The 13,283-nt window shown below is 38.1% G+C and overlaps 1 protein-coding gene across 1 annotated transcript in view; it reads left to right on the top strand.

Moving 5' to 3' along the window:
- The window catches only part of MAML2 (mastermind like transcriptional coactivator 2), a 334,519-nt gene extending 321,977 nt beyond the window's left edge, over positions 1–12,542 (top strand). The window contains exons 4-5 of the mRNA XM_040976840.1: positions 5,172–5,283; positions 8,758–12,542. Of these exons, the coding sequence (XP_040832774.1) occupies positions 5,172–5,283; positions 8,758–9,770 (1,125 nt within the window). The 3' untranslated portion in view covers positions 9,771–12,542. The remainder of the gene's footprint in view (positions 1–5,171; positions 5,284–8,757) is intronic.
- The last annotated feature ends 741 nt before the right edge of the window (positions 12,543–13,283 follow it).

The raw sequence follows: 13,283 nt of genomic DNA, 5'->3' as shown, positions 1-13,283 counted from the left end.
AAGAAGAAAATTTGATTTTTTTTTAAGATTTATTTTTATTATTTTTTATTGGAAAGACAGATATACAGAGAGGAGAGACAGAGAGGAAGATCTTCCGTCCGATGATTCACTCCCCAAGTGAGCGCAACGAGCCGATACTATGCCGATCCCGAAGCCAGGAGCCTCCTCCGGGTCTCCCACGCGGGTGCAGGGTCCCAAAGCCTTGGGCAGTCCTCTGCTGCTTTCCCAGGCCACAGGCAGGGAGCTGGAAGGGAAGCGGGGCTGCTGGGATTAGAACTGGCGCCCATATGGGATCCCGGGCGTGCAAGGCGAGGACCTTTAACCACTGTGCCACCGCGCCGGGCCCAGAAAATTTGATTTTGATCTGAAGGACTATAGAACTCTAAACAAAGGTGTTGGTGGGATCCCCTGCTGTAGGTTAATGGTAAAAGAACCAAAAAGCTCATCCTAGCTATCTGTATATTTGTTAGTTGGAGATTGTACTTTTATTTCTAAATATTTAACAATGAAAAGCATAAATAAGAATTTAATAATTGCATATATTTTTGGAAGAATGGCAAATGTAATAATTTGAGAACCTGGAGTGTATAGAAGAAATAGTGAGAAATAAATTTAAATAAGAAATGCTAAAAAATAAGTTGATAGGTGACTGAGCACCGCCCTAATGTGTGAGATGTAGAGGAGCTACTGCCTGAGTCACAGGTGGTATTTTCTGCAGAGCATAGTTTTGAAAACTCTAGTCTATTGCTTCCTCTCCTTCTTTAAATTATCCTTTCAAACTAAGTAACTCAGAAACAAAAGTAATCCAAGATTAACTTACTAGATGTGTGTTTTTCTTTTATTATTATTATTACTATCTTTTTCCATGATACAGTTTTTGTAGCTATAGCGATTTCTCCCTCCCACTCCCCTTCCTCCCTCACCACCTACCATCTTCCCTACCCACCATTTCCCCCCTTATTACAGTAGTAAAATACTTTAGTAACATTTACAAGTTCAACATTCTGCTATTTAAGTGTATTGTGGTATTATAGGTATAGGCAATAGTAGAAATTCTAGTATCAAATTGTCAGAGTATATTTAACTGTTTGCTTGGGAGTACATCTTTTACTCAGGAGTAAGCAGAGTTGCATATTGCAACACATCTTCACTTGCCAGTATGCTAGTCTCCATTTATGAGAATATATGTGTATACTTGTTCACTTGTATCTCAATTTGTCTTGTATTTTTCATGAAGTTGCCTTGTATGAGAGAACATATATTTATTTTTATTACTCTCGACACTAATTTGATAAATTATGATATGCAGAGGTTGAATTTCTAGATTTGTAGCTCTGATTAAAAGGCAAGCAAATGTTTATACACATTCCAAGAGGGTTCTATCCAACACTGGTCCAACTCCCGCTGAGCCCCAGTTGAGTCGCCACTGGGACAGGTGCAAAGGGCAATAGCAAAGGCTGTGAGGGATGAATGAGAATGAGGCTGCTGGTTTTTGTGATTTTTTAATGAAACCATTCACATTTCTCTTTGTTTGGACACCATTGAGAGTTCCTGGGCTTTTTTGCATATCCAGGAAGAAACAGTCTTTGATACCACTTTCCATTAGCATAAGCTTTGTAGTTATTTGCAGTCAGTTGGCAATGCCAGATAATGCCTAAATTGAGATGTTTTTACCCTGAAAAGTTTGTTATGCTTACTTTCTATTATCTTCCCACCCACGAATGAAACATGAAGCAGAGAGAAGAGTAGTAATTATTTACCAACATGTACTGTGCAATGACTCTGTGCCAAGGCACCATGCTAAGTTTTTACAGAATTAAAGGATTAGGCTACAATAGGAGGGCAGTCCTAAAATTATCCACATCCCACATGTTTGCCCATAGGGAAACTGAAGCAGGGTAGACACACACCACAGCAACGGTTTTTGTCAGATCCGAGATGGGGCTATCATAAAGTCTTTAAAAGTTGATATGTTATGTTTCTTGTCACATTGGAGTAATTTCAGGAGCAACCTGTTTTTCAACAGTGTAGAAGCGTAATATCATCTCCTCATAAAATGTTACCTGCCTCCATTTGATACTTGAGCATTGTCTTTGCTATTTTCCAGTATAAAGTGGTAACCTGACTATTCTAAGTTATGCCCATATAGCAAAGCCATTAGATCTGATTGGTTTGGGACAAGGAGTTTAAAAGTTTCCAGAGATGTATGTATTAACACTTGGCAAAGCAACAATATGATCTTCAAAAATATTTCTTTTAGTTTTTATCAGATATTGTATTCACTTAATTTTAAGCGAAGTTTCACAGTTACAGAAAACTGAGCAGATTGTATAGTTTCCATGTACATACTCACACCTATACAGACACACGTGTTTCATCTTATCACTAACTTCTTGCGTTACTATGGTACATTTTTGGATCAATGAATGAACTAATTGTTGGCATATGATCTCCAACTGAAGTCTGTAATTTACTTAGCTCGCTGTAGTTTTCCATCAAGGTCCTTTTTCTCCTACACAGTGGCACTGAGGATTTTCCAATTGTGTTAGTTTTCATGTCATATTTTTCCCCAGAATTTGTACTTTTTGTGTTAATTTTTATTGATATAAAGAGAATGAATCTTATGTATTCCATAGATATGGTTCCAAGAAGACAGCCCTTGCTGTACATGCCCATGTGTCTGTCTCCCAAAAAATGTTTTTTAAAAATATAGAATTGGGAATTTCACACAATAGCCTAGTGGTTAAAGTCCTCAACTGGCATGTACCAGGATCCCATATGGGCGCTGTTTCATGTCCCAGCTGTCCCGCTTCCCATCTGGTTCCCTAATTGTGGCCTTGGAAGGCAGTCAAGGATGGCCCAAAGCCTTGGAACCCTACACGTGCATGGGAGACCCTGAGGAGGCTCCTGGCTCCTGGCTTTGGATCGGTGCAGCACCAGCCATTTTGGTCACTTGGGGAGTGAATCAGCAAACAGGAGATCTTCCTCTTTGTCTCTCCTTCTCTCTGTATATATAACTTTCCAATAAAAATAAATAATAAGTATTTATAAAAATATATAGAATTAGATTATAGCTGTTTAAATACAAATCCAAATTATAACCAGTCTATGACAGATAATCAAAGACCTGGTAATTTACACACACACACACACACACACACATCCATCTTATTATCTTCAGTGGAAAGAGCCAAAACACCTAATTATATAGGAAAAAAAATAACAGATGTTTTTGGAAAAGAGAAAATTCCAAAAAGTCTGATGTTTCACGTAAAATCCTAAACTGTTGTTTTAAACAAAAGTTTGCAACAGGGAGAGCCGCACATCACCATAAATGGGTTCATGGAACATCTTAAGCTATTTCTTATACATTTAAGGTCTGGGCAGAAACAAGAAAAAAATTTTAGCAACCACTTTTCCCCTTAATTTGTAAACCCATGTTTAAAAAAAACACAATTCATATGTTTTTGGTTCATTTACACTTAGTTCATCAAAATTGTGCTTTTTTATGATTTTTTTAATGTCCAAGAACATTTTTTCAAGTTTTGGGGTTTTAGAAACAAGCATTTGAATTTGTTTTGTTGTTGTATGGCCTTTTTACCTCTTTAGAGAAGATTTATTCTGCTTTGACTGTTTGCAATTGGATGGGAAACTGAGAGAAGCACTGTTTAAATGAGTTCTACAGTGGGCAGTGAAAGTTTGGCTTACAGCTAATTTACCTACCTATTCATTACAGAAGGCTGCTTTGGGATGCATACCACATTGCAATAAAGCAATACTATAAACTTCCTGATCTGTACTAAGAAAAAAAAAGCAGTTCTTAATGTCCATCACTGATGTGGTGCTCATAGATTAGCCATTTCTTTCTGTATCGGACATACCATTCTTACGAAAGATCAACTTCAGGGGCCAGATCATGGCATGCTAGGCTAATCCTTTACCTGCAGTACTGGTATTCAGTGTGGTCCTTGTTCATGTCCTGGCTTTTCCACTTCTGATCCTGCTCGCTGCTTATCTAGGAAAGCATTGGAGAATGGCTCATATCCTTGGGACCCTCACCCATATTTGAGATCTGGAAAGAAGTTCCTGGCTCCTGGCTTTGGTTTAGCTCAGCTCCAGCCATTGCGGGTCATTTAGGGAGTGAATCAGCAGATGGAAGATCTCTGTCTCTCCTCTGTTATTCTGTCCTTCAAATAAAAATAAATAAAATCTTTAAAAATGCATCAACCTCAGACACTCTTACTATAAGCCCATAATAAAATGAGACAAAATAAGTCCTCATTATAATTTTGACTAAATCATGTACAAACAAGGTCATTGTGCAGCCCCTAGAGTACCAAATATCTCCCTTTCTTATTAAATGAGTGCTGACTAGTTCATTACTTAATCATAAAATCTCACTTTCTTATAGCTTCAATCCAAACTGGCTTAGGTCCTACCCAAATTACCCGAAGTCCAGATCCTATGGTATGCTGTTTCTACCTGTGCCTGCCAACACACCCCATGGCCCACCATAATATGTGTTCTCCTTTGCTTCAACAAGTAACTGACCCAACAACAAATCTAGGGTATTTACAATATTAAAAGAATGTTCCTATTTCCTCCCTTAGCTTCCAACTCTTTTATTCCAAAAACCTAAATGCATCTGACCCCAGACAGATTTATAGGAAACCTGGCGAATTGCTATGCTTTTAGAATGAAACAGTGGGAAAGAGAGAGACAAACGTCCATGAACAGATATTTGGCACTCTGAAAACTGCACAATGACCTTCTATGGGCACCATTTCTAATCCCGGCAGCCCTGCTTCCCGTCCAGCTCCCTGCTTGTGGCCTGGCAAAGCACTCAAGGACGGCCTAAATCCTTGGAACCCTGCACCCGTGTGGGAGACCTGGAAGAAATTCCTGACTCCTAACTTTGGATTGGCCAGCACTGGCCTTGGTGGTCACTTGGGGAGTAAATTAACAGATGGAAGATATCCCTCTCTGTCTCTCCTCCTCTCTGTATATCTGACTTTGTGATAAAAATAAAATAAATCTTTAAAAAAACTCTGCTAGAAAGAAACAATGCTATGGTAGATTGCTTCTATACTCTCTTTTGAACAATAGTATATGTGGTTTTATAAGTGAAAATTAATAATGAACTCTATTACATATTCATTTGTGTTTTCAAGGAGAAAATTGCTCCACAGGATCAGATAAAGCGACACTTGACAAGGCCACCCCCGGACTACAAAGACCAAAGAAGAAGTGTGGGCAATATGCAGCCAAATGCCCAGTATTCTGGTAAGTATTCTTAAAAAGTACAAAAACCATAAATGTGAAAAAAGTGCTTGACTTTCAATATCTTCTTCTTTTCCCATGCTACTAATGGGATCTGATGGGATCATCTACATTTTAGGATCTGTAACTCCCATTCAATTTTCAAGACACACTTAAATATATGTTACTCCTTTCCTCAGGCAGTCTTTCTTATTCTTGCCCTCTAGTTACACATGTTGCTGCATTTGCGCTACCTCAGAGAATTCGGAGAAGCTAACTATTTTTAAGTTATTAGGTTCAACCTTTCTCTTCCCAACATCATCATCCTTATCCAGGTGGTATAGGATATCGGATACCTCCCCCCAGTTAGACAATCACGTCTGTAACTTGCATAAGCTTAGTCATTTAGTCTCTACATTTGAGCCCATCTTCCCAAGCTTTCTCCTTTATAGATAAATAGTACTGCCACAAGGAATTGTCGAAAAAAAAATAAGCTCTCTTTTTTTAAGTCTCTGGAAAACTCCAAAGGTGACTTTTATTTTAATTATAAAGAAATACTTCTACTTAGCACTTTTTAAATATAAAATGGGGGAGGGAGGTGATCATTTGTCCTAGTGCTTAAGATACTGGTTAAAATGTCCCTATCCCATATGGGAGTGACTCGGTTCAATTCCCAGTTCTCCTGACTGCGATTTCCTGTTACTGCGTGCCCTGGGAGGCAGCACTGAGAGCTCAAGTGATTGAGTCCCTCATACCCGTGGTTTGAGTTGAGTTCCTGGCTCGCAGCTCAACTATTGCAGGTACTTGGGGAATGGACTAGTGGATAGGATCTCTCTCTCTCTCTCTCTTCCCTCCTGTCTCTGTCTCCTCTTTTCCCTTCTTCCCTAAATATCCTTCCCTTCATTTCTGTCTCTGTCCCTCTCTTTGCCTCTCAAATAAGTTAGTAGGTGGTAAGCACTCCCTGCAAAATCTTTCTCCTTCCAGCTCTGAACTCTAAAAGAACCTCTCTCCAATCCAGCCTGTACTGCCTACCTTCTATTCAGCACCTGTTCAAACTTCTTCTGCCCAAAGCTCTCCACAATTCCATGTGGTAAGCCATTGGTTTCCAAGGGCTCTCTTTTACTCGTTGCTTTCATTGGTCCAGGAAACAATAGAGAAAATTTTCTACAGAATGAGTGGGCATTTAGTGCACTGGTTAAGAGGCTGCACAGACAGCTCTATTCCATTGCACAGTACCTTCACTTCAGGTCCTGATTCTGGCTCTGCATCTGGTCCAGCTTCCTATCAGTGTGAATTCTGGGAATCAGTGAGTCATGACCCAAATATGTTGGCCCCCACCACCTACCTGGGAACTCCAGAATGAGGTTCTGGCTCCTGGTTTAGACCTGGAGTGACACTGGCTCCAGGTTGCAAACAGTGGAGGAATGACCCAATAGACAAGCTCTCTTTCTATCTGTCTCTTCCTCTCTTTCCATCTCTCAGCCTCTCAAATAAAATGAAACAAAAGAACAAGGATGAATTTATGAACACTTCTACTTTTTCTTATTTTCTGATTTTGCTAAGTGTGGTTTTATATTCAAGCATGTGGCCCTATTTTTTTTTATGTCCTTCAAAGACATCCTGATTTTGTAACCATGAGAGTTGAAACACTACATTTTCCAAGCTTTTTATACGTTAAGAACCTAATTGATACATTCTGATTAAAGGTACAAGTTAGAAGGCATAAGGAGCTTCTCAGTCTCCCACATTAGTGCAGGGTCCCAAGTACATATGCCATCTTCTGTTCTCTTCCCAAATACGTTAGTGGGGAGCTGAATGGAAAGTGGAACAGCTGAGACTCAAACCAGTGCCCTCATGTCATGCCAACATTGCAGGAGGTGACTTCACCCATTATACAAGGTCAGCCCCAGAACAGCATTTTCATAGTGTAAATTTCTGTCACGAACTTTCCAGATTCAAAAATAATGTCTCTTGGTCCCATTAGAATTTTGTGTACTCTCAGTTATTGTTCAAGTGTCTGCTACATGGTTCTGATTGCTCTGCAACAAACATTACACAGTCCAGGGCTCTGTGCAGGGAATGAAGAGATAAGAGATTGCCCCTGCCTTCAAGGAGTATGTAGTCTAGTTGGGGGCATATTTGTAAATGAATAGCAAGTATAGTGTTTTCATACAACCTTCAGTCTTCCAGATTTTATACCACACTAGGAATTCTCAAGCAACAGATGTAAGCAGAGACACGTTCTCCTCCTGCACTGACATTCTGATGTTCATATGTGTGTGTAGCTTTGTTTCTCAATACCTAATTCTCTAGGATTTCTTGGTGGGCAGGGTGAATATTTCATAAGAATGTCTTACCAAAAATTTTGTATTTATTTCAATCGTTGGTCCTTTCATTCAAGTACTGGCAGTTGAGTACCTACTCTGTGCCATCTAATAGACTTGTTGAGTATGACCATGAACAAACCAAAATTTTTCTGCTCAGAGAACTCACTGTGTGGTAGGCTCTCTTTTTTTCCTTCTGGTGCTCCTTTTTTGCATCTCAAGATGGTTTCTCATCATGATTTTAACTTCCCCAAGTCAGGAAGATTTCAATATGTTGCTTAATCACTATTTGTTTTGTGCAGTCTTCCAGTTCAGCAGTCTGTGACTCAGGTTCCATATTCAATCAGTTATTGACAGGCATTAGTTTACTTGTCAAGGACTTTCAGGCTCAATGGTTTGCCAAGTGTTTAATGAAAGGCAAAAGACACCTGATGGACGAAGAGTCTGGATTATAAAGGAAAGCTTAGTGCAGGCATTTGGGTCTTGGTTTGAACACTGAATTACTAATAGGGCTCAATGAAAAACATCATGTGCATGAGCAAAGGTGATTCATAGTGTGTCGGATAGTAATGCAAGAGTAACTACACTTTCTAAAACAGAAAAGTTTCTATGTAGAAGTTGTCATCAAAGCCATGATTATACTGAATTTAGATGGTTAAAGAGAGAAATTGACTCTAACATTTATAGCTGTTTCTTGAATGGGTATGATGCAGGTGAAGAATGGGACATACGTCCAAGACCATCAGGTAAGAATACTAATCTAATAATAGTGTGCTAGGATTTATCCATCCATTTTTTTTAAAATTTGAACCCAGGGTAAGCAGTAAAATAAAAAAAAAATCATGAATTGGCTAATAATTTAGACTTGAAGCATACAAGGATAATTCAAAAAGAAAGGTTGACTAGCAGCTCCTGTTAGTGACCTAGAAAAGCAATGATAATGTTTAGTCTGTTTCTTTACTGTGTAAACTCTTGATGAAGGAATGATCTAGGGTAATACTTCCCAAACCCCAAGGTCCCACAATCCCTTTTATATAACATTATCTGATGATTACTTGTCTTAATTTATTCATATTACTGAAGCCAGTTTCAACTTTCATAAGCTATTGCAAATTGCTTTGAAAGAGGAAAATAACATTATTGTGAACTGATGTAATTCCTTTCCTTTTCTTAGGTGGTTCATCAACAGTGAGTTTAAACTCTAACCAGGCTCTGACAAACCCAGTTTCTACGCATACCATTTTAACCCCCAATTCCAGCCTCATGTCTACTTCCCATGGGACAAGAATGCCATCATTAGCCACAGCAGTTCAGAACCTCGGGATGTATGGAAATCTTCCGTGTAATCAACCTGGCACATACAGTGCCACTTCAGGAATGAATCAACTAACCCAACAGAGAAATCCTAACCAATTGATAACAAATCAAAACAACCCTCTGATGCCCCGATCACCTGCCTTAGGGCCAACTAGCAATAACAGTGTGACCACTTTTGGAGCAGGATCTGTAGGTAGTTCACAACTGAGACCAAACCTAGCTCATAGCATGGCAACCGTGCCAGCACAGAGATCATCAAGTGTCATGATTACATCCAACGCAACAGGACCAACCTGGGCCTCTCAAGAAGCAACAGCCAAACAACAGGAAGCCCTGAAGTCTGGAAGCATTCGTTTCTCCACAGCTACACCTGCATCCTATACCCAAAACCAGTCTTTGCAGCAGGCTGTAGGTAGCCAGCAATTTTCCCAGAGGGCAGTGGCTCCTCCTAACCAGTTGACACCAGCAGTGCAGATGAGACCCATGAATCAAATGAACCAGACATTAAATGGACAAACCATGGGTCCGCTTAGGGGTTTGAATCTCAGACCAAATCAGCTAAATACACAGATTTTGCCTAATCTCAATCAGTCAGGGACAGGATTGAATCAGCCGAGGACAGGCATAAGCCAGCCACCATCCCTGACACCGAACAACTTTCCTTCACCCAACCAAAGTTCCAGGGCTTTTCAAGGAACTGACCATGGCAATGACTTAACTTTTGACTTCCTCAATCAACAGACTGACAACATGGGCCCTGCCCTAAACAGTGATGCTGATTTCATTGATTCTTTACTGAAGACAGAACCTGGTAATGATGACTGGATGAAAGACATCAATCTTGATGAAATATTGGGGAACAATTCCTGAAGAGAACAAGGAAACAACATAAAAACCCCAAGTACTAGAAGAAAATATTTTAGAAGGACTCTGTAAAGGCTATATGTGACTTTTCAGGTGGACTACATGGAGACACCATTGCTTGTAAATGGAAAGAAGAAAGCAACTGTGTGGTGAATGATTTGGTCCAACTTTTTGTATAAAATCTCAAACCTGAAAGTAAAGCATTGGATCGCTTTTCCCACCTAAACTCCTGGACACAGTATCCAACTTATCCAAAAGGAACTGTGATGTTGATGTGTAATTAATTGTGTAAGATAGGCTTCCTAATCTCCTTTTCTGCCTGAAAGAAAAGTAATAGAATCCGTAGCTTACTTAAATACCAGGTCATGAAGTGGTACTCATTCCAAGAAACAAAAAACAAATGTTTTTAATTTGTTGTAGCAGCTATTTGTGGTATAATTTATCCACTCTGCATTCTGATTTAATTTTCGTAAAACTTGCAATACAGGTTGATATATTATAGGTTTGCTTGGAGTAGCCAAATAGTGTCCTAAGTAAGGGACAGCAAGAGAAGCTAGAAAACATCCAGTGAAGTACAGAACTCCACATTCATCCTTCATTTTTATAGTTCTCCTATATATTCTATTCTTCAGTGGAATGCCATGTTTCTACTGGTGAAACAAGAACGTAGAGCTGTGCACCTTGACTTTGGCTTTCACAATCAATTTCTAACCAAGTTTAAATATAAATAAGGCTGTCCTAATTATACTGAAATATTGATGCACACCTGCATACATCAGATTTCACTGAAAAATATTGGACATTGATACAAAGAAGATGAATTTGACAACACATAACCAGGAGTAGTGTTTATTGTAATTGATGCCCACTGGTTTGTCCCAAGACTGAATGCAACTGAGTCTGTGCTCCCTACACTTGTTGATGACCAGTGACTGGTTTGTAAGAGAAGGAAGTTTGGAAACCAAAACAGAGATGAGAAGATAGCGTCTTTTTTGGTTACAGATAAGAACTAGATTTGGCAGGTACAAGTGGACAAAAATGTGTGTCATGGGGTTTAAAAGAATGCATAAGTAAGAAAGAAAAAACAGTCCAACCTCGTTTAGACCTATGTGGATCTGGTTAACAGGTACCTAAAATGTGGTCTGTTCATAGAGGTCTGATATTCCCTTGTTCCTCTGTGAGATTATGAATGCATGACTGGAGGACCTTTCACTTCCAGGCTTTCTCCCTCCGGGCTGAGCATCATATCAAAGAGGTATTTTTGTTTGTTTTCATTTGACCTCTGTTCATACATAGAAATCAGACATAAAATGAAGATGTACAGACTTCAGATAGATGCAAAATAGCACTCTCATTTTCTTCATTACAGAAGAGCAAATATTATCTTCAGCCCTCTTAGTTATATACTGAAAAAGTCAAATATTAAATGTCATTTAACTCAAGCAGCTTTATTACAAAGTCTTTAAATCACTTGTCAAGAAAGAACACAGATTTGGAAAGTTTGGCAAAGCCCTCTCAGTCTTTGAAATTTCTGGAGGCACTCTTTCACACAATACCAACATCACTAGCCCAGGATCTTTTCTGTGCAAGTTTGTAAATATAAATAAATGACTTGTTTTGTAAACTTTTGTAAAGAATATTTTGCCAGAAATACTTAAAACATATTCTTGGGGTTATATTTATACATATGTGAATTAAATATACTATCAAAAGGTTATATTTTATACAAAAAGTAAATTGTTACCTTTTGTATGCTAATATACAAAGTTTTGTATAATATGATTGTTTATTTTTAGCTCTACACTTAAACCATAGGTGGTTGAGTGGAAACTTTTAAAAACTATCAAGAAGCTTGGTGGACAAATTTATATTCTGAAACCTCAATAAGAAGGCATTCCAGGTTTCAATCTTTTCTTTCTCTTTTTTGTTCAGCTCCAGGTTTTTTTTTTAAATTCATTGTTCTTTTGTCTTATTTGATTATTCTGCTGTGCATATTATATTGGTCCTTGTTGCATGTGGTCTACTGTGTGTTTTCCCATTTTATAAAACAATGTTTCTCCATGCAAGCAAGAAAGGAAAAATTAGTGTACATATAAACACTTTTATTTTATGGCTAATCCATGTTATTGTATATATCTCCCAGCACTTCCCAGTTACACTCCTGTGATTCAGCTTATTTTCATCTTAACATAAGTAGTATGTTTTGTTGTAGCTATCAAATTTAAGAGATAAAGCAATCAGAATGTTTGGATTTTCTTCTATCTTAATGTGAATTTCATAATTAATGTCTATTTATTCAGCTATTCATTAAAATGCAGGATTCTTTGGAAAAACGGTGTAGTCCATAGTTTCTGTTTGTTGGTAGCCTATTACCAAAGATGCTGTAATTTTCTTTAAAACTAAGATAATGACAATTTGATAGACATGTTTAGCCCAAACCTTAGGAGTTACAATTTATGAACTATTGGAATACAATCACCCGTTTATAGAAAGCTCAGACTACTTAATCGTTAGCGTTGTTAATTACCCTGGCTTAGTAACAGGAGGTAGAAGTAATTTTTTCTTTTTTTAAAAATGCAAAGTCTAAAGGCAATTTATACAAATAATTCATTCTTGGCTTGGTGTTAAGTTCAATGAAAATAAATAACTCTGATGAATGCACTAATATTACCTGCATTATTGTAACCATTCCCATAATTGTAAAAACTTCAATTTGTGAAACAAGTATTTTGTATTATGTGCAATTCTATGTGTAAAAAAATAGTTTTAAAAAATTCAGAAGTGTTTTTTTTTGCATGAAATTATACTTTCTGGCACCAGTGATGATATTGCTCCTATGTCACAAACAATTCTGAGAATTGGTAAGTAATGAAAATTCTATAGGAAGCTTCTAATGCTAACGAAGTGCTGCTTTGTCACATTTCAGTGTTTTGTAGTGTACTTGGAAAGTTCTAATGGAATTTCTAGATGCATAGCACAAGCTAAGTGCTTGGGAAATACTACTGTCTAATATGCAGACCCTGTGGTTATCTGCATGCCCTGCTGTGTGGCATTTGGGTCAGCCCAGCCTGTGTGAATACAGAGGTAGTTAAACACAACCTGGCCGAGCAGTTATCAGAGACCTTCTTTAGAGCTGGCAGGGAATGGGGAAGGGGCAGGGCTTTGGTGTAGCAAGAAGGACCATTGCAGATCCCTCTGCCCCATGCCCTAAACATGTTGCTTGGGTCTCTACTGGCTCTTCCTTCTGTCAAGTAAACAAATTCTATATGTGTATGTGTGTGTATATACACACACATATATATAACATTACCTTTTTAAAATGAACCTTAGCAATAGAACAATATTTAAAATTGATAATTTTTATACTTCTTAGCCAGATGAAGTTGAAAGGTTGAATAAGTAAAAAAAAATAAACATCAATAAAAATAAATAAGATTCACATAGATTAAGAGAAAGTAATATGTAATTCCAAAATTATCTGTGAGTTCAAGTATGTAGTGTTGGTAGTGTATTTAAGAG

Source organism: Ochotona curzoniae, unplaced genomic scaffold (assembly GCF_017591425.1).
Source record: "Ochotona curzoniae isolate NIBS_2020 unplaced genomic scaffold, NIBS_Ocur_1.0 contig_2723, whole genome shotgun sequence".
NCBI lineage: Eukaryota > Metazoa > Chordata > Mammalia > Lagomorpha > Ochotonidae > Ochotona > Ochotona curzoniae.
Note: the sequence above shows the minus strand (reverse complement) of the source record. Positions and strands in the feature narration are given on the sequence as shown.